Raw genomic sequence first — 25,903 nt, 5'->3', positions numbered from 1 at the left:
AGGGGTATAAATGCTGGATAAGAATATGTGCCAGCCTGTGGATGTTTGTTACTGGAGGTGAACAATATTTTTGTTGTGCTTTGGCTTGAACAGCAGTTTAATTCTACACAAACGTGTAGAGCTGCTGTTCCTGATATAAAGTATTGACAGTCTAAACAAAATGTCTGGTGGTCATTGAAAGCTCATGTTCAGTCCGGGGCTCGGCTTATTTCACATGTATATGCAGACACTTCCTTTAATCACATTACCAAACATAATGCGGTTGTTTTGTTCTTTAGGTCTCATGATACATTTTTTCATTCCCCAATGTCAATCCATCACTGGCCATACTAACCTCGTCATAGACGTCAGCTACTGGGAATTACAAATGGCCATGGTAATACAACAGCATTCATAGTTACTATGGATATTGCTGACGAGAATTAACTTGCATCCTATGAATTTAGTCTTGCCGTTTTTATGATAAACACCAGGAAGTGAATGCAACTCTCTTGTAAATGCCTACAATAGTCTCAAGATGGTGTATGTTTGAGTGTATTTAGGACATTAGTGACTCATGTCAAGCAAAGTGTTGCTCTTTGTCACTTTACCTTCCTCCTGATAACTTAGCGTTCCGTAGTAGTAGTGAATTTATTAAGGTCCTAATGTTGAATATTGAACAAATATGCAGAAAATGAGCTGAAGGCTACCTGTACATACATGTTTAAATAAAAAGCATCTTTCAGGAACAGGCTGGGTGATTTCGTTGAGTCCTTAAAAAAAAAAACTGAAAGACTTGAATTGTTGCATACTCTCATTCTTAACAATTCTCATTCTTATTTAAAAAAAAAAAAAAAAAAAAAAAGTCATGATCAGGCAGAGTTGATGCTTGTGAAATTTATTAACGGAAATCAATTTGGTCCCTTCAACAATGTTAGACTGTTACAGCAACTTCTGGTACGGTGGGGCAGTGGAACGGAGCAACTGAGGGCAGGTGAATGTGGGGAGGGAAACATCAGTGAGAGAAGCTGAGCTGGGAGACAATGACATCATCACAAGTCAGAATTTTGACTAGCTTGTTGACTGAGGGAAATTCCATAAAAATGATTCTAGAACAGCAGAACACATAAGATTCTAGAACAACCGTTGTGCAACATAAACATCAAGGTGGCATGACAAAGAGAGATACAGTTAAATCCAACAGAGAAACACACTTCATTCTCACAGAGGCCAAAGACACAAACATTTTTTCCACCCCCCTACTCCCCTACAACAAACTAATTCACAATACATCTTTTCACAAAACCAAAACTATGCAAAAGTGCATATTTTGACCAGTACAATAGCTTCTCACTGATGTAACCAAACTTGAGAAAGCTAAATGGAGAAGTTCTTCCTAATCCTCTGAGTTAGTTGTCACTGTAGCACTTTTGAGGGAGAGCTAGGGTTTTGCTCAAATACACAAAAAGTAATCGTTTTTTTTTACTGCCAAACAAAGTTAAACCTATACGTTTCTTTTGAGTATTTTAAGCCACTTTGAAGCATTTCCAATACTGAACTGCTTGTTCCTTGATGAAAGAGGTTTCCAGACAGTTATTAAAACACTGCGGGAGAGACCGGAGCCCTATTTGTCATTTGTCAACAGCCCTAATTAAAAACATTTCGATTGGCATTGTGGACAATTTGGCAAACGTTCAAAGTAATCCAAGAATTAAACTGGGCAGGTGGAATTTCATAGCTTTAAAGGCTTTAAACATAAAGTCTGACAATGAGAAAACTCATGTGATGATATTGCCAACACTGGCTAAACAGTAAAACACTGAAACTGGGCAGAAATTGATTAAATGGGCCCTTACCCATTCTACGAACATTTTCTCTGAACACAAACAACAGCAACCCTTTGACTTCAACGGTGCCTGGGTCATGCTAGCCTTTGCGGGCAGCAGACGTTATTTTGGTGGCAATTCCACAGCCAGCACTCTCGTAAACACTTGAGACAGAGGAAAAACAGAAAGAAAAATCAACACACGTCAATAAGTAAAAAGTCTTCCGAGACTGAGACGTGAGGGATGGTGAGGTACCTAATAGCTATTCCTTCAGCACCGTGGCAAATACAAGCCATTGTAAAAGCCAGGCAGATTCCAGAGAGCCGCAGCGGGTCCCTCTGTGTGTACATCACATTTTGGTCAGGGGGGCATCCTGGAGCCCCTGTGCTGTCCCACAAAGAGCCTACCACCTCCCATCCAATCCCCTCTCCCTAAAAATACAGATCATTCACCTTGTCGTTAAAACTCAAAACTCAGGAGTGCTCACTGCCTCCCTCCAACTGATCAACTCAGGCAGTGCGGACGCCACCGCAGATGCAGCGCCTACGAGCAACAAGGTTAACCCAAACAACCTTGAGCATTTATGTGGCAACTTGCAAGGGTGACGTCAACTCCAAGATCCAGAATCTAAAACGTGGCAGAAATTAAAAGACTGATCTTAAAGAATGTCTTGCCATCATCTGTTCTTGTCTGCTCCTCCTGGGCTTACACCATGCATAAAGTCATTTATGCACACCATGCATATTTCACACCACCTACTCAAGTGTAAACCACACAGACAAAATACAGCTAAAAGAACACAAACAAGTTGGCTGCTGGCTGGCAGACGCACAATGAAAGCATATCTGTTACTGCGCCTAAGCACATACTTGGCCAGAGTATTTAAGGACCGCCTTTTCCTTTTCAGGCCTTCATGAGCGGCCTTGGAAAGACGAGTCTAAATCTTTGCCATAAATTCAGTCTACAGGAATCAAAATTCCTCTGAAATGTTTGAGAGCAGTGCTGGTTGCAACACCCACCAAAACCTTTAGATCCAAGCAAGAACTGTTCAAAGACCATTGGCTGCCCTGAAAGAAAAAGCTATCTGAACAGTTCGTCAAATGTTAATCTCTTCAGTCCCATCATTGCATTGCCACCAAATACTCCATTCATTTAGGCCCAACTCCTCTACAGACTACCAAACACTCCACGTTCTGACAAAGGAACAAAAATACTTTAGGCTACTTTACAACAGAGACAAAAGACAAGAGTATACCTCAAAGAGAAACTACCTCTTACAAACCTAAAGAGCAAATACTGTACGTTAGTCATTGCCCAAGAGAAGACTGAAAGAATGAAATGGGCAGGTGCTTACATAATACACTTCGGTTGACATTTCTGTGTCTGCCTGAAAAGTGAAAACTCAAAAAATCTGAAATTAGCTAAAGTTCTAAATTAAATGTCTTTTTTTGAGATACAGCAAAGCAGTAAGTAAATATGAAGGTTTCTCTATGATAGACAGGTGAACATAACACTTTTCTACAAACTTTCTCAGTTTATCTCCAATACTATAAATTGAGAGTGTGGGTAGCTAAAAATATGGGATTTTAGAGGGGGGACTTTGTTACTCATCTCTAGCATTTCTCCCAATGTTAGCATTCTGCAGACAGTGCCAACTAACTCATTTTTAGGCTCTGCATTCATAGTCCACTGTAAGCCAGCAGTGTTCTACGACACAGTATGGCTCTAAACAGATAATGGTACAATAAGTGCATAAGTGCAATCAAACAGAGGCTAGACGATTTTGGCAAATAAAAGAATTGCAGAAAATCTGCAAGAGGAAAATCACGGCTTGGTGAACAACATCACAAGAGCACATTTACTGTGAAAAGAGCAAAGGAAGAGAACAGAATGGTTAGTGAGTGATTGAGAAGAAAGAAGAAGAATGCAACAGCCTGCTGGAAAGTAGAGGGGACAATGCGAATGCTCTTCTGGGGCCATTTCATTTTAAGTGTAGCCAGTCAACTCTTCTATCTAGAGTTATGTGTGAACTAGCATTTATGTGCATGTGTGAGAGAGAGCGTGTGACAGCGTGTATGAGTGTGTGAACAAGAGAGATATCAGGGGCCGGCCGTGAATGAGAAGTTTGCAGCTAGCTTGATTTTGCAGCGCGGGGCCCTTCTGCTGGGGCTGTCCATGGAGGACGGGGTCTTCGTGTCCGAGGGCTGTGGAGGCTGGAAGACTGCAGAGCCAACTGTGCTGCCAGGCTGCTTGTCCACAGTGAGGAGGTCTTGGCTTTCAGGTGGATCAGACGTGATGTCACCGACTGCTAGGGCCGCCGCCTCAGGGTCATCACTCTCTGAAAACACAACAGAAGTAGATGAACTTACACCAAAGGAAAGATAGGAAAGGGCGCAAACAAGACTAGATCTTTTAAAGGGCCAACACTTTTTTTTTTTTTCTTTCAAATATTTGACCTAAACAAATCTCTGTAGAAATGATCCTATATCAAATCTGGTTGTCATTTCATTTCTGTTATGTCGAGACTGTAAATAATTTCTAATTTCCAAAATAAAGTGACAGTCACAGCGAAGAGTCTGACTGTAAGGCCTCTACAGGGATAATGGATCTGTCACATCTCCAACAGTACCAGCGCCTTTTAAATGTCAACCGATTTTGCTTTCAGTGCAACATCTGCACAACATAAACCATAATGCGTCTACAGCTTAGCTATGTGAATACGGCCCATGAGACAGCAGAAAGCAGGCTTTGCTAGAGGACATTACAGCTGACCTGTGGACGGTGGTGGTGGAGTCCTCTCCTCGAAGTGGATCAGGTCGGCCTGCTGCAGGAGGACGGGGTCGGGGTGGAGTTGGGGCGAGGGCAGGCAGGATGGCACAGGACCACACAGCAGGTCGACTGGGGAGGTCAGACACAGCAGCTCCGACTCTGCCGCTACATCGCCACCTGGCAGGGAGGAGGCACTCATGAAGCATAATGAATATAACAAGCTAACATAAGCCATCTGTTGGAAGCTTTTATGCAAAGTGCCTTAAAGAACCATGAGTGCAAAAATATTTCAGAAGAATGTGCCATTTTAGTCTTCCAATATATTCTTTCCTTCTATGTTTTGCAGTCATAAGTTTCAATTTTCCAATTCAGTTGTGTCTGTACTTGGCATTTTTGTATTTCTTTTGTTTGCATTGGGACAAGATGATATTTTGTCATCATTTTTTCCATCTCACTTGGACAAATTTGTATTTTTGTTTTATCACTTCACTTCTGTGTTTTTAAATCACTATGCAAATAAACAAAATCTTGCACACAGTCTGGATGAAAACTACTGTTAACTTTTTGACTGCAGTTGAGTTGTGTTACCTGGACTGTGAGTTCCTGAATTGGCATTGCTAGAGGGGCTTTCTCTTGGGCTTTCCTTGTTATCCTCTGGCTGGGGGCTGTCGGAGGCTGTAGAGCTTGCCCTTGCTAGACATACGCAGTCGCACACGCACACACACACGCACACACACCAAGGGTAGTAGATGAAGACCATACATCTAGCCACATGAGTCAGATGATATCTCGCAAAACTGCCGGACACACAAAGTTACCATACATCTTTTCAGGGGCCATATCAAGAAATCACAGACAGCTCAATTCCCCAAGTATTCTCAAGAAGAAACCACATGATTAGACCTCTGATGTCACAACTGATCATATGGTTCTGGGTCATTATTTACAGTCTATGTGCATGTCAGTGATTGCCACTTATGTTAACTTAAGCTTATCTTTTTGTAAATGTAGAAAAAATGCTAGGACCAAAGTGTCCATCTCTTTTACCTTTCATATCGTTCTTCAAAACGATAATCCTCTTGTGACCGTGCCCTTTGATCCAGACCACCTGATGATGACACACCAGAAACCATGAGAAAACCCATGCAGCAATAATATGAAACACATGTATCACATCTACCCAAGTATAGGGGTTTCTTGTAGATAGGACTGAATTAAGTGCAGAGATAAGAGAATATGTTTTAAAGCAACAAGCTATATGGATTGCATCAGATTTAATCATGTTGTATTATGTAAAAGCCTGAAGCCACTGGGAAAAAAAAAAATTAATCAAATAAATAAAGAAGCCCACATGGATGAAGTATAATTTAAGCTCAGGATGTAAAATTCTAACTAGAAAAATTCCTACTTAAATTAAGGTAATGATCTCCCACCTGTGGAATGGCACTGAGAAGCTCATCAGTGCTGGTGTAGCCATAGGAACGTGGCTGAAGGCTGCTGCCTGTAAACTTGTTATACGCTCCAGGGAACTCAGTCAGGAAGATCTGGTTGTAATGGTAGGTGTGGAGCAGGGCGCGTACGCTGCGGGCAAACTGGTAAAGCCTCGTCAGCCTCACCCACTCCTCACCACAACCACTGGCACTGTTGACAGCCTCGCTGTCTTGAACAACATACTCGTGGTACAACTGTGGAGGAGGAAAGAGATCAAACTCAGCCAATTTTGTATACATATTAAGTAGATGGTGGGTGGGGGTTGGAAAGAAGGCACTGTAGGGAGAGAAAATATGACTGAGGTAGTGGAAAAATGTAAAAGGCGAACAAGCTTAAAAAAAACAAAAAAGCTTAAAAAAAAAAAAAAAGTGAGCTTTATAGAATTGAGCATGTAATTCAAGATAAACTGCAACCAGCTTAACTCACTCAGGATAATCTCTGGCATGGCAAACCTGTGTTTTACCATCTGAGCTAAACCCAAAGTGATGCAGCAATTGGGCTCATACAGTCTTCATAACTGTGTTCACTGGCACATGTGCAGTAAAGAGTTTTTGAAATTTTTGGGACTGACGTACTAGCTGCTGGTCGCAACTAAAAGTGATAACCAGGAAAAACAAGTTCTTCCACTCACCTCCACAAGGTAAGGCAGGCTCTTTAGTAACTCGCTGAGGGAGAGGAAACCATATTCGCATGGGTTGAGTGGGGCTCCATGGACAGCCAGGTAGTGCCGGCTCAGCTCCTCCACCTTCAGACCCTTGGCTGTTTGCTCCTCCTCTTGGGACATGAGCAGGGCCAGTAACTGGCAGGTCAGTGAGCGCAGAGACTTTCTGTTGATAAGCTGCACTTCCCGACCCTCCAAGCCATCAACCACCTTTGAATGGAGAGAAAGTGGTTGTTTACTTATTGGTGGGTATTAAAACCCAAGAGACTTGGAGAACGCAGATCAGTACAGAGACTTTACCTACTGTAGCTCTCTCCAGACAGCATTAGTATTACTAGGGGAGGTCAGTTATATGATATTACCCATCTTCATTGGTCAGTGCCACCCACATTACAGCAAAACTTCAAATGGCTCCATATCATTGTAACATTGTGACGCTACTCTACCCCATCACTTGTTATGTGGCCTTTCTAAGTTTGATGCCAGGTTATATCAGTTTAGACTGCAGCTTAATTCCATAATATAGAGTTTTTAGCTTTTGGTGAAACAATTCTCAACTATTGTGCTATACCTCAAAAAGCCACTAGGGGACATTTAAACAGATTTTCATGAATGTAAAATCCTCTACCCTGTCTATTTGATGAGGACATCTGTTACTCTTCAAGAAATAGTGTTGATATTTAGTAAATGGTCATTAAAACCTTGGTGACTGACAAAGAAGATATTAGCCTGTTACATATGGTGGAACCAATAATAATATTTAGGCCATTCAAATTCACTTTCCTGTGTCTTAAAGCTCTACACATGCCATTTAGAAGCAGTTAAAAGACAATCCGAACTGCAAAAGCAACTAATCCTGGTGACCTTGACCACATGGCAGAGTTTGGCCAGCAGAGCGGGCAGGGAGCTGGCGTCATAGTCCTGCAGGCGTAGACCATAGCCAAAGGTCTTGCTGTACTCGCTGAGCAGCTGGCTGACGGGCAGGCTGGAGTTCCTCTGGGCCCGCAGCAGCTTGACCAGCTGGGCCGCCAGAGCCTTGACACGCTCCACCTCTGTCAGAGTCAGCACCTTCTCCTCACCACACTCCAACACCTGGGGAAGGTGGGGGGCATCAGAGGTCAGGAGCGCAAGTTGATTCAGAGAGAGGAAATGGGTGAGGCATTTAGATGTAACCATTAACACATATATTTAATAGGGATGGGACAATACATCGAAATTCAATATATTGCAATACAAAAATGTGACAATGTATATCATGGGGCAGAAACATGAATTGCGATATTAACTCCATATTAGCTCAATTAGCTTAATAATATTTTATTCTGCTGAAGTAATCACAAATTGCTCATCACATTTTCACAAGCTATGCAAGCTGCAATGACATTTCTAAATTGTTTACATTCTAGCAAGCCAATACCATTGCTAGAAAGATTGGTGGCTCAGAAATAAACATAATTCTGCACAGTCATACTTTGCTGTCATTGAACTTTTATTTATTACATCGTATCGTGGTTGTATCGAATCTTGAACCACATATAGCATATTGAATCATATTGTGAGATCACCATATCGTCCTATCCCTCATCTTCTTCCCTACTGTATAGAATATATCATGTTACATCTCTTTCTCTGTAGGGGCAGTAATAAGGAGCAGAGGGCATCATGTACACGCCCTGTCTGCCCAACTCACCATCAGTACTTCAGGGATGGCCTCGAAGAGCTCCATGAGCTTGGTGAAGCCGTAGTAGGTGAGCTTGCACTGACGACCAAAGTGGTGGTGGTAGGTGGGGATGAACTTGCTGAAGGGCATTCGGCAGTGGGGCTGGTGACGCAGCAGGTCCACCACCTCCTTCCCAAACTGCTTGGTGCGCTCCATTTCCTCCACTGTACGCTCTGTGGGCAGACGCAGAGGAACTGATGAGTGGCTGAACAAATCTGATTTACGTGTTTGAAATTCCTGTTGTATTCAAGATTCTCGAACCAACTCCCATTAGCTTGATCTTAGCTTAAACTTTTGCCTCAGTGATCATGGAAAACCATTATCCACTGCTTAAGAGCAAATGGATTCGCATTTTCTTCCTCTCTTTTGTTTTCTGGTTTGAGGACCAAGTGTTTCTTTGACCTCTCTTGGGGACAGAGATGACCGTGTCTGTGTCCTGTTGTGTTATGGTGATGGTCGTATCAGGGATTTCCGCCAGCAGGTCCATCAGGTCACATATGCCGTAGTCGATCACCCGCCAGTCTCTGGAGAAGCACCTGATATAAAGTACAGAAAATATTAAACCAGTCAGAGACACTGAAGCAATCCAAACACATTTTTGATCTTCCACCTATTAATAAGGCAAATCCCGAGATTACTATATATAGCTTAAGCTGTGAACCCACAGAGCAACACAATCCTTTGCAATTACTAGCAGCCCTTAATGCAAAGAATGCTAAACATGTAGGTGTAAAGCACTTTGGATAAAAATCTACCAAATGGCCTAAGAAATCATATTTATTTAATCTCCAAGCAGTGCAGTTGACTGACCAATGGTATGCCTGCATGAAGTCCTTGATGGCCACTTGTTTGCTGGCTTGGAATTTGAGCAACTTGAGCAGATCCTGGGTGAAGCGCTTCACCTGGGCACGATGGGTCAGGGTCAACAGGCGCTTGGTGCCCATGCCCAGGATCTGTAGGGGAAAAAACAACAAACAACACATACACATGTACGCAGAGTTAAAAAGACATAAAACAAAAACACCACAACTAGGGTGGGAGATATGACCATCATCAAGAGTTAAAATTTGGTCAGATTTGTCTTCACAGGGAGATTGTGGATATTGTGGAGGGAGATAGTGGCCTTCAATCCATGTATAATTTCCATTCATAACTTTATGATACAGCGAATATACTAGGGGTGCAACGGATACCGTAAAAAATCCGAACTGTTCGGTTCGCCACCCACGGTTAGGGTCGCGCATGCGTGCCGCGGTTCATTCGGTTCTGTGTGCCCCCACTCCCCACATGGGTCTGATCTCCCTGGAGAGTATCTGTCCAATCAGTTGTCAGAATTACATGTCAATCTACGATGACATCACAGCTGGATTAGCCTACTAACACAGGAGTAGCCTATGGAGCAAATTGTGGAATTTTAAGTTTCACTTTCAGACTCTGCTGCTCTGTTGGTCTGTGAATCGCCAAATGACAAACATGACGTGATGCACACATCGGCGCATTAGAGATCGATTTGGATCAATTTGACCAACTTTTGAGCCCGACGTCACTCACGTCACACACGCAGCAGGAGGAGGAGAGGAGGAGGAGAGCCGGTAGGAACCAAAACAACTTTTTGTTCCCCAGCAGCGATCTCTCAGTGAGTTCAGACAGGCACAGAGCAATAACTAAAACATCGGGGGTAGTGATGTGAGGGTCAGGTTTTTTTTTTTTTACCCGCGACCGCCCGATCCGACACGTCAACATCCGAACCCGCCCATTCGTTCTCAATATTATCTTCAATTGACCCAACCCACCCCACCTGCGGGACCCGCGGGTTTCGGGTTTACCCGCGCATCACTATTTGGGGTGTTTATAGCAAAGATTTGTAGCCCTGTTCAGTAGTGGAAGATTTCAGTAGGTAGGCCTACATGATTTAAGTTGCATTTTATGTTGATGCCCTGGAGTAAAGCCACTGAAGTTTGCATTTTATGTTGCAATTTATGTTGATGTTGGCCTACAATGCAGGGATATTTTATGTTAAAATAACAAAGAGCCAGTATTTACTTTACTTTTGAAAGAAAGTCTGTTGATTTAGTTATACTGGACATTAATTTTCAGTGAAAAAGTTTTCATTCAGGAAAACTTAGGATAAACACATTGTGTAAATTGGAATTTGCAATTGTATTTCCCCTGCCCAGTGCACCACATATAGGCTTATATACCGTATCGAACCGAAATCGTGACCCCAAAACCGTGATATGAACCGAACCGTGAGTTTTCTGAACCGTTACACCCCTAGAATATATAGTACATTCACTGCTTTCACCCAAGTCACTGCATCAATTTCCTACTACCCTGAAAGTAAACATGGCTGTTGTCACTGATTAACTCAAATGAGATGTTGAACCACACAAAACAGCTAAACGGACAGACTTATGTTGCTTTCAAGTGCTGTTGGAAATATAATAATGAATTCAGCGCACATGAATAACCCAACAAAGTGGCAAATACAACTGGGAAAGTCAGGATTTTCTATGATATCGAAGTAGCCGATGTGTGACATTTAGCAATGTCTTTCTTGAGTAACAAAACAGTTAACTTCACAAAAGCTGCATGTAGTCTTTAACCCCTGACAATTTATACAGTCGGAATCGATAAAGAACTAGAGTGATAAGAAGAATCAAAAATGGCACCAGAATCGGTAAAATCCTAATGATACTCTGCCCTAGTATTTCTGCTGTGTGCCAGAGAGAGAAACAAAATGAATTACTCGACTGCATGAGCGTTGAAGATGGCAATCAATCATGCTTAATAAAGACTACAGTTTTGATCTTTGGAAAGCCAGCACTGCATTAGTGGCTGGAAGGGCCTGATTTCCCTTGTTATGTAACATAAATACATGCCATACTTGCATTACACACTTCAGTGGGTTAGAAGCAACAGTAGATTGTGTTGGATTGTACTGTAAAAGGCTGAACAAAGAGTGAAAGAATGGCGGAATAAATTAGTGGCAGCATAATGCCAGCTTAAAATAAATAGGGTACAAATTTAGGAAAAAGTGTGTCCACACACCCACATACCCAGGGGATTGCACAGATTAGTCGTGTGGCTGACTAGTAAGACTACTAGTTTCTCAGTTCTCACACAAGCATAGATACAGAAAATATGGAAAGCAGAGAATACTAGACTGTCCATCTGGAGCCTCTCTTTATAGTGCTCGCTGCTATTGCTCATTTACGATGCAAGGGACGCACTATTGTGTGTTGCCAAAAGCACTAAGAGTTTTGCATCTTTTTTAATGCTCAGAGCGCCGAGCACAAGAAGTGAAAAATATTTCCACATTTCAGCAAAAGAGCATTGCACTTCAGAAACAGGTTTTTAACAGACGCATAGCAACAACAGCAGACATGACAAGGGCTTACCTAAAATATCCGTTTAGCCCTGCTAGACAAAAACCCTTTGCCCATTATCACTGTTTGACTTCCAATCTACCTTTGGCTGCTGTTCATTAATTAGGAATTTCAGGCTAGTACTAGTTAGTACTAATACTTGTAACAACAGCATGAAAAAGTTATATTAGCTAATGTTAAAAGTAATATGACCATTTTTAATGATTTGATGACTAGTAAAAATCATTAGCTGTAATGTAATGCTTAATTTGTATACCTGCAGGACGTGCGGTACGGCCTCCAGCAGCTCCAACAGCTTGGAGTAGCCATAGTCAGAGACACGGCACTGCTTGGCAAAGTGGTGGTGGTAGGAGGGAATGAACTTGCTGATGGGCATGATGCAGGACGGCCGGCTCTTCAGCAGGTCAATAACCTCCCGGCTGAACTGGATGAGCTGAGGGTTTCCCACCGGGCTTTTGCAACGCTGCATCCAAGGCTCTGGGGGATATAGAGAAAGGAAAAAAAAAAAGTTCTTATATCTGCAATAGGCATATCCGACTGGTAAAGATAAGCATTATGTTATGGTGAGTGCAGTAGTAAATGAATACAATAGTTGTTCAAATAGTCAATGAACAACTCCAAGGCCACTCAGAGCGGTGAGTGTTCCTACCCGAATTAGGTGCTGGTGGTTTGTTGTGGATCCACTTGATGACTTTGAAGCCATTCTGGGCAGTGACAATTGTGATGCTGGGAATGCAGGTGATGAGATGCTCCAGGGGAACACCACCCTCCACCGTCTCGTCGCCCAGGTGGAGGGGGCTGAACTTGGCTGCATAACAGTCTGGGAAACTGAGTGAAAATTACTACATTGACTTTCTAATGCTTAACAAAATATGCTCCACTCCATCCACCTCGAAATTATAAATAAAATGTTTTCAAGGCTTTTCACTGTAGTACAAGCAAGGTACACCTATAGTTAAGACTAAGAGTCCCAAATAAATTTTCAGGCTATACATGAATTAAAGAGGCAATTGTCACCTGAGTAGTGGAAGGGTGCCCTCGTGTGACTGCAACAGACTGTGGACCTGAGAGGCCAAGGCGTTCAGAGACATGACCACGAATGGGATTTTATAGGAGTCCGGGTCAAAGTCGGCCTCACTACAAATACACAGATGATCAGACACACAATAAGTGGTGGAAACAGGGGTGACAGTTGGATAAAGCTCAGAGAAGAGGGCTTGTGACCAGAGACTTGCTGGTTCAAATCCTCCGACCTGCTGGGAAAATCTTGAGGAATGAGAAATGCTCTCCCAGTGACCAGAGGCCTCTGATTGTACTGGGCAGCTTACGGTTGTTAATTTATAAGAAAAACAAATAAGTTGTAAAAAGTGAATATCTGAACCATGAGTATAGGAGTCAGCAAGAAGGAGCAACTGAATCTGAAAAAACTCAAGTTTTATTTTTTACCACATTCTCATCATGGAATAAGTATTTTATCTGAATAGGTACCTGAAGTCCTGCTGAGTGTAGTGTTGTCGGCAAACGGGTTCGTGATACTCCAGCTCCTCAAACACCACGGGGCTGCCACTAGTGGAGGAGGAGCCCTCCTGGGACTGGGAAGAACCTAGGGGACTCTGACGGATTTGGCTGCTGGGCAGAAGGCACACGAGCCGTGAGCCTCCCTGTTCCCGCACTGCCACCACTTCTGGCAACCTGTACAGATCCCCGACCACAAGCTTGCGGGAATATCTGGAGAGGGGAAAGAGAGCAGATGGGTCGGTACATGTCGTATGAGTTTGTAATGCATATTTCAACATTATGTTAACACTATACTGATGTTACAAAAGAGGTAAGAGTAGAGTGGCTCAACTTTGAAAGCCATGAGATGGGACACAGTTACTTACTTTTTCTCATAGATCTCAGTGAACTTGAAAAGGGGAAGGCAATTGGCAGGTGCATCCTGAAGAATGCTGATAATCTCTGAACTGTACAATGACAAAGCAGAAATTTACCATCAGAATCCACACCAGAAAAAAAAATATTTCAAATGACTGAACATCCCACTAACCAATGTTATGCAAGTAATTTGAGGCAAGTGAAAGACTGGCATATATACTTAACATCTAATGTACCACTTTAAATACACACTACTGTACCTGAGCATGGCAAGGGATTTGCTGCTGCCTCCGGTGATGAGAGACACATGAATGCGTTTGCCTCCTATCTTGTAACGGTGCAGGCCACTGACAGCACCAATGGCCTGCTGCAGGGACAACATCTGGATTGTTGCCTTCAGCTGATAGTCTGTGTGGGGGCTAAGCTCCACACCTTTCACCTGGACAAAACATATTAAACCACAAGAAAATAAAAATAAAGTTATTGAGTTTTGTCAAACAGCTGCACACAGTGGCGAAAAATATACAGCTTGTCTCACATAAGACTACACAAGGGTTCAGATTAAGTCATTAACTTATTTTGAGCAGAAAAATGCCATCTTTAGACCTTATTCTTTTGGACCTGGGTGTCAGGCAAACCAACAAGAAATACAGTGTATTTGACCAGCACATCAGTCAATAAATTAACCCTACTAATGTAGTACCTACCCTGCCATATCGAGAGAAGGTGTCATGCAGTGTCTGCTGCAGATCTTTGCGGGACATTCTGTAGTCCAGGTTGGCCACCTGGACCTCTGCCCCTTCTGAGAAGGGCTCAGCAGGACTGTCGGAACAAGGACTGCGAGGGGCAGCCAGGAGGGGTGAGGAGCGGCTGGACAGGCAGGGGGATGCACTCCTTTAGTTGGTGGTGGAGAAAGCAGGAGATAGGTGGTTGTAGCAGAACCAGGTCTCCACAGCACAAAATGGACCCTTGAGTAACATTCTTTCCCAGGAACAAAAATGACCCTTCACCTTTAAAGCTACAAAAGTGTCACCTTGACGCTGACCAAGACTAAGGGGGGATCTCCTCCACCAATCAGACAACTCTTCTGAAATTTACAAGTTTTATCTACAAGCCACATCAGACTGCAGACCAGGATCTCCCTCACACACACAGACTCACACAAATTAAAATAAGAAGATTTATTTTTATCTGGACCAGAAGACTGAGTTCTATTGAACTGATGTTGGACAATTAGTCACATTAGATAATTAAATACATTTTGTATCATGTTACCAAAAGGATCAGGAATTGCTTTCTCCCTTCTCTTTTTAGTTCTGTAGGAAACCCCCACCTTTCTGGATAGAGCCATGAGTTTTTAAGAATAGTGTGAATTATATACTAAATTGGTTAATCATATATGCTTAAGTGTTTTAATTATCCTTCCAATAGTTGGACCCAGTTATTCCCCTGGGACCACACTGCTAACCTAAGGTCTGATTATATTTACCCATTCTTGGCCCCCACATCGATAATTATGCTCTATTTCATTGTTTCCCTATATCAACCACCAAAGTTACTATGTATTCGTGATTTAAATATTAAGATTATAAAGTATGTATCTAGGCTATTCTGCTAAAACAACTCAGTTCACAGCAAAGTTTGAACAGTGAAATCGCCAATGAATCGATTTGTCGATTTGTACCCATGCGCTGTGTGTATTGACACTTATGTGGGTGTTTTTGTTTTTAGTCTTTTTTGTGATTTTACTGCCTGCTCTGGTTTGTACAACAGTTTGGTCAACGTGAGTTGTTTTTAAATGTGCTTTATAAATAAATTTGACTTGACTTGACTTGAAAGTTGTATTGTCTAATCATGTTTCATGTAATGGTTTTATGCAATCCATAAGTGTTTGTTTACAAGTTTCATAATGTTCACCGATTGACAACAGTAATTGGTTGAGTATGTAAAATCCAAACGCGTTATTCTAAAACTTTGTCATTACATAGGCTAGTTACTAAAGTAGTTGAGAGAGGTATCCTCATGTGTCTCTCTGTCTTATCACGGGCGTTGCCTGTCTCCAGAACAAAGAAATGTAGGCGGAATCTCCAAAACCGCGCAAAGTATCTTTTTACACTGCAAAACCCCGCCTTGGAATTTGGAAAAACTTGTTCTTTGTCACCTTGTGCGCTTCATGCCCCAAGCTTCATACTGGAAGCTACGATGCCGATCCAAACTTAGAGAACTAAGTGCTTCATGCCCCGACCTCTATGCCGGAGGCCACGAACGCCGACACCAACTCCAACAAGCACCAAGACTTAGCACAAGCGGAGATTCAGATCTCACTGCCTTGTAGCTACTCTTTGTCACTAATGTGATCCTGCCTTTTTACAAGCCGTTCATACTATGAAGTTGAGCCTCGCTTTTTAATAGATATCATCACTGGAACCGCGAAGACGGTTACAAAGTTATTTTAAGAACAAGTTGTTAATCGGTTAATTAGTAAAAGTTAGAGAAGCCAGAAGCTCCAGTCAACTCTCTCAGCTGACCACCGACCAGCCTGCCGAAGCCTCCTGCTCCATCCTGCCTAGAGTCCGGTCGACAGCGGAAAGCCAGTCGCAAGGACATCCACCTGAAACAGCATCTTTTTTCAAAAGACCCGCTGCAACCCCATCGTTTGCCGTTGCCAGGCGACCCGACTATTGCCGAGCTTACCAAACTCGCTGATCTTCGGGAAACCTGCTTCTACACGGTCGAAACCTCCTGATGGACCCGGCAAGTAGGCTGAAACATTTTCCATGTCTTTCTGCTGAGAGTTGATGCAAAAGCTTTACTAAAATTATCACTTAATCCAATCAGGAAAGTTAGTATAGTCTGATTGATCCCTTAGAGCGACCCGCCTCGTTTCTCCGGTTTATTGATCTAAATTGACATAACACTATTTACTGTTGCCAATAATTATCCCTAATTCTCATTTCATTTTCATTCCAATATTCCTTTCCTTCTCATTTTATTTTCATTTCATTCTCATTTTATTTTATTTCATTCTCATTTCATTATTCAACCTATAGTTTAGTGTTTTATTCTGGTTTATCATCTGTCCATTTGTCACACACTTCACCCGTTTCATGTATTACATGGTTTGTTTGTTTGTTTGTTTGTTTGTCTGTCTAGTAGGTAGTTAATAAATATATTCATTCACTATAAAGTTGGTTGTTCTGTATTTCCTTATCTGCAGAGAAAAGTAATCCCTGAACTGAAAAGATCTCATGGTCTTCAGATTGATGACTGATTAGTATAGCCAGGTAAAGGTCTGTTTTTCCTTCATCTATGAAGGTGGTGCCCCTACGAGTGTAATTTGATATTTTGATCAAAGTTTCATATTTCCATACCTTTACTAAATTCTAATTACGATATTTTAGACTCTACACGCTACATGGTTAACCATGGAAACAAGTGGGTTAAAAATTATAAAACACACTATCTGTATTATATTATCAAGTGGTGGAGACATTGCATATATGCAAAATACTGTAAAATTGATGCTATGGGTAAACCTATGCAAACACGACTGATGGGAATATGAGGGAATATGTCACCTGGAGGACCAGGAGCCCTGGGAGAGGACCAGGGGGCTGAAGCTCCTGTGCAGGTTCAGCTTGCTGAAGGCCGAGGGTGTGCTGACCTGGAACTCCCCAGAGCTCCTGTCCCTTCGCTCCACTGGGGAGTCCGTTGCACTGCGAGGGCTGGAGCACTCTCTTCTATGTGGAAAAAAGAGATGGACACAACTCTAAGAGTAATGTCTTCACTGTGCAGGGCTCTAAATTAACTTTTTTTTTTGTTTTACTTTGTAGCACTGGTTCTCCCAACCTCTAAAACGTAAAAGAACACCAGCAAAAATGTAGGCACCCCCAAAACACTTAAGGGATATACTCTATATCCAGATATGGACAATAAAAACGTATATCAACACTAATTATTTAGATAGGTTACCAAACAATGACATAAAGTAATATATACACACACACACATATATATATATATATATATATATATATATATATATACACACACACACACACACACACACACACATATATATATATATATAGACACATTTACACTTAGTTGCTGACATGGCTTCTCAGTCCTCAAAACATCACATCACAGCAACTCTGCTATCATAGAAAATCCCCACTGTTGAGTCAAACCTAACTGGCCAATAGAGTAATGCTGTCCGTTCACCGTATCTCTCAGATAATACGGTGTATATCTGAGTGTTGGACAATTTCACACAACTCTATTTCACTTTTGTTTTCATAATGGACCAGTTGGACAAGAGTTAGTCAGTTATCTGGCTGGCAGCAGGCACTTGCAGAAAAGTGTTTCATGTGAGAGGAAGCCTCAGGAAAGGGATTTGATTTTAGCCAATTAAAAAAACAGTTTTGTTGGTGTTTAATTGGCTAGAACACAACAAATAACAGGAGAGGTGTTCCATGCTTCCTATGAAGAAGTTATGCCTTTAAAGTCGCACCAAGACAATTATTTGTAGGTACACCAGTACGCCCAAATTTTTCCATGTTACATAAGTTCAGTTTTGGTCGCACTACAGAGCCCTGTTGTGACAAACAAAACTTTGGCACTTGGGCGTCATCCAAAATAGACTATGAAATCAATTATCACAGGAGCTTTTGATATAATGAAACCAGATTCCTTTTAGACTAATGACACTGATTTCATTAAACAATTTTATAGTTTGCCCCTTTTCCCCCCAGTGTACCTCCTCCTGTACATGGACTCTCCAATGAGGCCAGGCTTGGGCAGCTGCTCCAGTGTTGCTGTTTCGCCATTGCTGTGGGGGGAGGAGGAGGCAGTGCGCCCTTTTTCCAGGTGGTGAAAGGCCATCTTGGGCTTGGCCTCGACACCACCCAGCTCCTGGACCAGACAGAGGCAGGCAGAAAATGGATATTAATGGGACGCATACAGTGTACGTGCGTGTAAGTGTGTGTGTAGGGCGAGAGTAGGGGTAGGTGGGGGGTAGTTAAACAAGCTGAAGGGAAGGAGTTCTGTAATGGCATAAAATGATGCTCTGAATTTTGACCAAGAGTAGCTTTTCATAATTGTATATGTTATTGATCCATATCTTCCCCTCAGCTCTGTTTTGGTTAGAATGAAGCAAGCAAAAGACAAGCAAATCAGCCATTACAGCCACAAGAGGTCAGTTCTCTCGTCTCTCTCCGAAGAACAGCATGGGCCAAGACCAACCACAGATAAATGGGGGCATGCAGCAGACAGTCAACTGAGTTGAGACACATGAAGCTGTATAAGATGGATGGACTGGACAAAGCGCATAAAGAAAATGCAAACAAAGCACAAAAGCTATAGGCAGACTGATGCATTAACATGATGAATGAAGCAAAGGACATGCTGGGGGTAACATGAAGCACTACTAAGGGCTAATAGGCTACATGCTAGCACAGGCAGGGGATAGGCAGGCAAATGAAGCTTAGCAAGCAGCTACAAGCTGTTAGCAAGCGCAGCAGTTAGAAGCAGCTTGGGAAAAAAAGGCATAGGCAGAAGCTACTGTGGTTTACATAGCAGCTTTGACAAGGTTAGTGGGCAATGGGGGAAGCAGGCATTGTCAAGTCTGCTGACCTGATGGGGCTTGGCTGGGGCACCACCGGGAGGCCCACTGCAACCCCTCCTGGGGCTGTAGGGCCTTTCAGGCACGAGGCCAGGGGTCTGGCACGGGCGGGTAGCTCGCCGTGGCCTCCTGGGGGACCTGGGCTTCTCCAGGGGTAGAAAAGAGAAGGAGGACAGTGGTGGGGGAGGGATGAACAGAGTATCCTGGGTCTGATAGGGCTGGGGCAGAGTCTGAGTCTGGGGCTGGGGCATGGGATGGGGCTGAGGCTCAGGCTCAGGACTTGTATCGTCTTTGGGCCGCGGGGAGAAGGACAGGCTGATGCGGCGGCCAAACACATCCTCATTTTCCATGCGCTTGCGGGCACGCTCAGCCGCATCCAGGCTGCTGAAGCGGAGGACTGCTGTGCCCTGGGACACGCCCAGCACCTTGCCACCACAGTTGTCTGACAGGCGGCGGAGCCTGACCTTCACGGCGTTCCGGAGATTCTTGTCACAGTTGACAGGGAGGTTGTGCACATAGAGGAGGTTGAAACTGGGCTGAGGGAAGGGAGGAGGAAGAGACAGCACGCCTGTCTGCGTTCTTTCATTTCATAGACTTAAAAATATTAATGCAGTAGTCCCCCTTTTAGGTCAAAAATAATTTTTAGGAGTGGTATAGATTAGGAAAAGCTTTAATAATCCCTGTAGGAAAACTGGGTAAATAAATAATTGTGAAGATAAGCACGGTGCTCACATGATGATTCCAACTGCCTCACTCTCTGCCCTCATGATAAGTCCAAACTCCACGGTCATGTTGACATCTACTTACCTCTCATTTAACACCCAGTAGATCAATCAAGTACTGTTTAAGTCCTAATGAAGAACTTGTGATGCCTACCTGTGCTTTCATGGGCATACGTGGTGGCAGATCAGCGGTGATCTCCTGAAAGGCCACATGGCGATGGGCGTGCTGCAGTAGGGCCGGGGATGTATGGCTGCCATGGACCAGGATTACCTGGAAACCATGGCGATGACGCAGGTCACTCAGCTCACTTGCAAAGTTCACATCCGCTGGAAACAAGAAAGACATGACAATTTGTTTAAAACGCTTTGTGGCGACATGGCTGTAGTTGATTACTGTGAACCTGAGCTTCACTCACAAGATACTAGCACAACAGTAGCAGGAGCAGTGTGGGTCTCAGCAAAGCGCCGTAGGCTCTGCCGAAGCTTATCATCAGCGGCATTCTTGGCTGTGGCGTTGATATGTGCAACAGTCACCTGGTGAAATGAAAATAAGCTTACATAAGGCCCATTTCTTGTTTTGGTGTCAGATGTTTTTTTTTGTTGCGCAGTTGTACACTTCCATGTCTTGCTTAAGGGAATTAGTTGCTTGTAAGACTTTCAATTGTGAGTTTAGTAAAGTTTAAGTGAATAAATCATTAAAAATCATTGACTATTTAGTACATTATTTGCAACGGATTGTACCTGGCAGTTGTTGAGCTCTTGGATGACAGCCTTACTCTCCTTGCTGATATCACAGACGCAAATGAATTCTGCCTCGCGGTGGCCCTGGAAGAAACGGCTGCGGATACGCTGGACCACAGCTCCAGCCGAGCGCCCGCTGGGCACGCTGCAGTTCTCAATGTCCCAGAACACACCGACTGGAGGGATGTTCTCTGGACCGCCGCTCTCTGGGGAACCTGGTGGAAACATAACGACGCAGTTATCAAACAATTTCCAGGCACATTCACCATGATCTCAAGCATCTTAGTTTCAGGTTAACATGGTGAGACTTGGAGGAACATGATTTAACATCGATTTCTCTCAATTCCACAAGACTACATTTCACACCAATAACCTGTCCTACTAATTTCTAGCTAGATTTAGCTGACAAATCTGATAGCAACCCATATACATGCATGAATTCAAAGCTGTATTATTGAGTCCACTGACCATACTTCTGGCCAGTCTTCCCCAGGCCAGTCGCTGGCATTAGCAACATGCCATCAGAGGAGGTGCCACAGCCATTACACATGGGGATGGGGATAGGGGCGGTCTGGGGCGGGGGGAGAGGAACATTGCCCCACAACTTGTCTGACTCAGACAGCAGACCATTCATGGGCTGCAAACAGGCACAAATTGACAAAATCGTCAGGGAAAACAAAAATAAAATTCACATGAACAACAAGCAACACTCCAACAGTGAAAGGAAAGGATAAAAATGCACTTTGTAAAAACACAAATACAAAACCAGCCTCAGTTAACATGAGATTCTTTTCATCCATGTGTACAGAATATAATCACCAACAGTGATCTGCATGGCATACAAATTCAAAAAAAGGGAGCCAAAGTGCAGGAAGAGAATTCTACCAACCTTCAACAAGCACTCCTGGCAGTAGTGTGCCCCCTTCAGACAAACCGTGCGTTCTACATTTAGGTGCATAGGCTTAGAGCAGAAGTGTGCTGTGGTGGTGGTGGTGGTGGTGGTTGGGTGGTCACCATGTGCTGTGGGTCTCTGGGTTCCCCTGGCTGCAGGGCTGCAGTCCACACCGCAGGGGTAGTAGCCAGAAGAGGCCAGGCAAGACCCATGCATGGGGGGAGGAAGAGAGGGCACAGAGGGCAGAGAGGCAGCCAGAGGGGCTGAGGAAGGGAAAAGGCTGGGTTGACTGCATGGAAGAGGGACAACAGGGTAGGTGTGGAGAAGCCCTGTACAACAGGGGAGGTAGGAGTGAGAGGACATGGGCTGGGAGGTGGCCACAGAGGAGGGCAGCTGGGGTTTGTAACCTCCAGGATTGTGCTGAGAGTCAAGGGCTTCACCTCCACTTCCATAGCTAGGGTTGTATTGGTATGGATGAAGGGATGAGGCTATAGCGCAAGCCCCAGGCCTGGTATTACTACTGTTGCCGGGGGCTTCCAGAGTGTTTGGGGCCATATAGAGCGAGACAACACCACTAATGCTACTATTACTACCAACAACACCTCCGCCACCTAATACCCCATATCGATCTGTGCTGCAATAATCACAATGAGTGCAAATGCTTACTTTGGGGCTACCCCCCTCTTGTTGCTGTTGTGATGGTGGTTGTTGTTGTTGGTGGGAGTCTTGTGGAAGCTGAGGAGGCGGCAAGCAGGGAGGGGGCAAAGGGAGAGGGGCCAGAGGGAAAGGCTGGGATAATTGGGAAGAGGAGGTATGGTGCGGAGGAGGGGGGACATCTTTCAATTCCAGCACGGCCTTTCTGCTGTCCATGTAATCGCTCTGAAAAAAGACCAAACAAATTATCAGCAGCATGTAATCGCGTATTTAGTAACAAAGTTCTGTGGGTTTATTGGACCTTGTGCACATCAGACAGCTGACGTCACTGAAGGTCAAAAGGGAAACCTGATAAGAGCTTATGGGAAATCAAAAGTTAAGACTTAGAAACAGATAGTGCCCTGGGTGAGAAATTATACAGTGCAAGTTGTGACCCATGAACTGGCAGTCTCGCTCGCTTTTATGATCTTCTACTGCACACACCGCTACTAAGGATTTCCCATGCACACATGCTACTTTTGTGTTCATAAAGGGGCACATTTTTTTTTGCAAACATACTCATTTGGTTCTTCATGTAGGGAAAATGTTCATACCAGTTAGGGAGGAGTAAGATGAGCATGAGGGTAATCTGAAACACCCTCTACATCTTGTAAACTATAAACATACTTATTAACACTGACATAATATATAGTAGGTGTTGTTGAATGAATGAAATCAGTGGAGCAGTGTTAAATAACAAATCATTTTTTCCATAGATGCACAGGATTCTAACCCAGAAATTGATAACTTTGAGAACAATATTGGACCATTTTCCTCTTACAGAAAGTCAGAATGCGAAGTGGCTCAATTTACTCCACTCTCCTCTATTTGTCTACTTAGTTCAGTTCAGTTCAGATCTTTATTGTCCCTCGAGGGGAAATTTGATTTGCAGTAGAGGGCAAAAACACAAACACAACATACGAGAGGACATGGGATATTAATCACAACAGTTACAGCAAACTAGGGATGCACCGATGCCACTTTTTCAATGCCGATACTGATTACGAGTATGAAAGTTTAAGTATCGGCCGATACTGAGTACCGATCCGATCCATTACTTTTACTGAACAGTGCAGGCTTACTTCCTTAGTTTGGGGTCAATGGACAAAATTATTGAGATAAAATCCTTGTTTTTCCCACTGTTTGAGAAATACAGGCTTCTATGTGCCACAAATGCATAAAATCAAGACAGTTTGCTTTTATTTCTTACATGTTACTCATGGCTTTCGGTATCAGATTTTAGTCTTGGGTAAAATCTCCGATACCGATATTCCATTTTAGCCTGGTATCAGCACCGATACCGATACCAGTATCGGTATCGGTATCGGTATCGCATCCCTACAGCAAACAACCAAAAAATGTATCTGTTCGTTAAAAGTATCAAACCATTGGAATGGTAGCGCTGAGGTAATTGAAGTGCTGCTGAGCAGTGCAGTCAAGGTTTAGTGCAAATTAAGCGCATTTATTGCACTTGGAACAAAGGAAAATTTAAACCTATTGCTTTTTACCCTGGGGGACCTGTATCTCCGCCCAGAGGGGAGAAGAACGAATTCCTCCAAGAGTGGGTGATCATGGCTGGCCAAGATCGACCGTGCCTTCCGCAAAACTTGTCTGTCATAGATATCTGTTAAAGAAAGCTGCTGCGTGCCAATTATTTTGCTGGCTACTTTAACAAAAACAAACGATTTTTGTTTTGCACTGTAAGGTTCCCATACCAAGAAATTAAACAAAAGGTTAAAATAGACTCAATAAAGGATTTGTAAAATAAAGCCATCAGTCATCAGACTTACTCTCTATGTGTACAGATGATTGGACTGTACACTACAAGATACCTACTTGTTTGTCTGTGTAAGGAGGGGTGGTTTTCTCATAGGTGGAGAAGCAGTCTTTGAGTTTCCAGAGCAGAGTTGAGGCCTCTGTTTTTGGGTGACTGAGCCATGGGAAGGGTCTAGAACTGCATATGGATCTCTCCTTTCCCAGTCCTTCCATCATACAACCCAGAAAGGTCTTTCACCATACTTTCGTCTCTCTTCTCTCTCATGCTTTCCTGTAAGTGGGAAACGAAAGTTAAGCACCAGTTTGCACTATGTCCCAGTGCTCCAGTCGCTTAGTCAACATCAATGAACTAGGAACTTTGTGCGATATATTTGTCGAGGTGGGATAATCTACTACACAAACTGTCCATCTCAACCCATCGGTTATAACATAAATCCGTCTGCACTGGAATCATCACAGCTTCCTTAGCCCTTCTATCCCTCATCAGCAAGGGGGCGAGCCTGCCGTTAGCGGTTAGTTAACCTTTTATTAGCCAACATAACTTCGCAAGCTGACTAACGTTTGAGTTACTTTTCTTCAAATCCCGAGCGAACCACGTAAACTAACTCGGTTAGCAACTTATGCCGTTTATCTGGCTATAATAACCGCCATTGCTCAGAGTCAGGAGGCTAACGTTTGCTATCTAGCTAATTTAACGTTAACTGTTAGCCAGGAGCTGCTAGCTACCTAGCGTTAATTATCAAGCTAACGTTAGCCTAATATTAGTTAGCTTGCTTAACATAGGCATAGCTGCTCGCACACTCTGACTAGAAGACTGATCGTCATTATTGCCTTTATGGTTAAATTAATCGCAGTTGTTAATGCCGATGAATTTCAAAAACAGAATACCCGACGAGCTTTCCCCTTTCACATCTTCCTCAAACGACTGTTTTCCCTTTTCTGTCTCCCTAGAAACAAGCACCTTTTTGTAACCTACATCTGCCAGAAACGACACACAGCTGTCGCAAATGATAACACATTGCACTCTTGGACCGATCCATGGACTTGCTTAATCTCCATCTGCTTTGGGGCATACACTGATATGATATTGTGAATATTTTTTAAATATAGTTAATGATCACAGAAAATAAATTCCTTCAAACTATAGCTTATTTTCCAGTTTATAATTTTACAGCAAACGAATAATAAAGATTTTTGTGGGGTTTATCGTGGGGGGAAAAAAAAAAGAAACAACGTTTCATTTGGTATATGATTGCATTTAAGTTACACTACGTGTTGATATTATACAAAAAACTAGCCATGTTCTTAAATTGGGAAATCATCAACCTATATTTTATCAATAAGTCTTCTGCGATGGAATGTTGTTTTATAGATTTCATTCAAATTAATAAATCGTTTGCCTTTTTTCTCCTGGCCTTTTTTCACCCCCTGTAATCCCTCATTGCGTTTATTAACACTGCAGTTGCATATACTTTCTACTTTATGACCATGGGTAAAGCATGGGTCAATATTTAACATTTTATATTTAATATTTTTATATAACAAGCAGGTTGGATTGAAAGTATTGTAGCCTACATCACTTCACTCACTTCAATCTGAATGAGTTGGAATTGAATTTATAATTCCTATACAAGTTTGTTCATTTTCTTTTTTATTATTATGGGTATCCCTTCTATTCTCACAAGAGGGTCCATATTTTCTTCTTCTGTTGCAGTTAGAGTGTATTGGATTTGGCTGCAGACTGCA

General features: G+C 43.0%; 1 protein-coding gene across 1 annotated transcript; it reads right to left on the bottom strand.

The window, feature by feature from the left end:
- Positions 1-861: 861 nt before the first annotated feature.
- On the bottom strand, positions 862-25,133 carry marf1 (meiosis regulator and mRNA stability factor 1). Its single transcript, XM_071913917.2, has 27 exons — positions 25,046-25,133; positions 24,218-24,428; positions 21,686-22,567; positions 21,265-21,433; positions 20,797-21,011; positions 20,472-20,589; positions 20,210-20,382; positions 19,345-19,869; positions 18,470-18,624; positions 17,289-17,450; positions 14,418-14,604; positions 13,971-14,149; positions 13,719-13,799; positions 13,324-13,563; positions 12,853-12,972; positions 12,485-12,663; positions 12,092-12,312; positions 9,257-9,399; positions 8,849-8,982; positions 8,417-8,619; positions 7,591-7,818; positions 6,697-6,936; positions 6,008-6,259; positions 5,622-5,682; positions 5,163-5,267; positions 4,578-4,751; positions 862-4,143 (listed from the first exon to the last, which is right to left on the bottom strand). Exons 2-27 carry the CDS (start codon positions 24,371-24,373, stop codon positions 3,905-3,907), a joined length of 5,541 nt encoding a protein of 1,846 aa, XP_071770018.2. The 5' UTR covers positions 24,374-24,428; positions 25,046-25,133; the 3' UTR covers positions 862-3,904.
- Between the last annotated feature and the right edge of the window lie 770 nt (positions 25,134-25,903).

This window comes from Centroberyx gerrardi, chromosome 3 (assembly GCF_048128805.1).
Source record: "Centroberyx gerrardi isolate f3 chromosome 3, fCenGer3.hap1.cur.20231027, whole genome shotgun sequence".
NCBI classification, from domain to species: domain Eukaryota; kingdom Metazoa; phylum Chordata; class Actinopteri; order Beryciformes; family Berycidae; genus Centroberyx; species Centroberyx gerrardi.
The sequence above is the reverse complement of the archived record's forward strand: the minus strand, read 5'-3'. Positions and strand labels throughout refer to the sequence as shown.

Excerpts from the sequence above, each read along its gene's own strand:
- marf1 (XM_071913917.2), bottom strand. The coding sequence starts at position 24,373 with ATGATGGAAGGACTGGGAAAGGAGAGATCCATATGCAGTTCTAGACCC. Across the intron at positions 21,012-21,264 it reads GAAGACTGGCCAGAAGTATG|GTTCCCCAGAGAGCGGCGGT; the intron begins GTCAGTGGACTC and ends TGTTTCCACCAG. Across the intron at positions 4,752-5,162 it reads TTCAGGAACTCACAGTCCAG|GTGGCGATGTAGCGGCAGAG; the intron begins GTAACACAACTC and ends CCTCCCTGCCAG.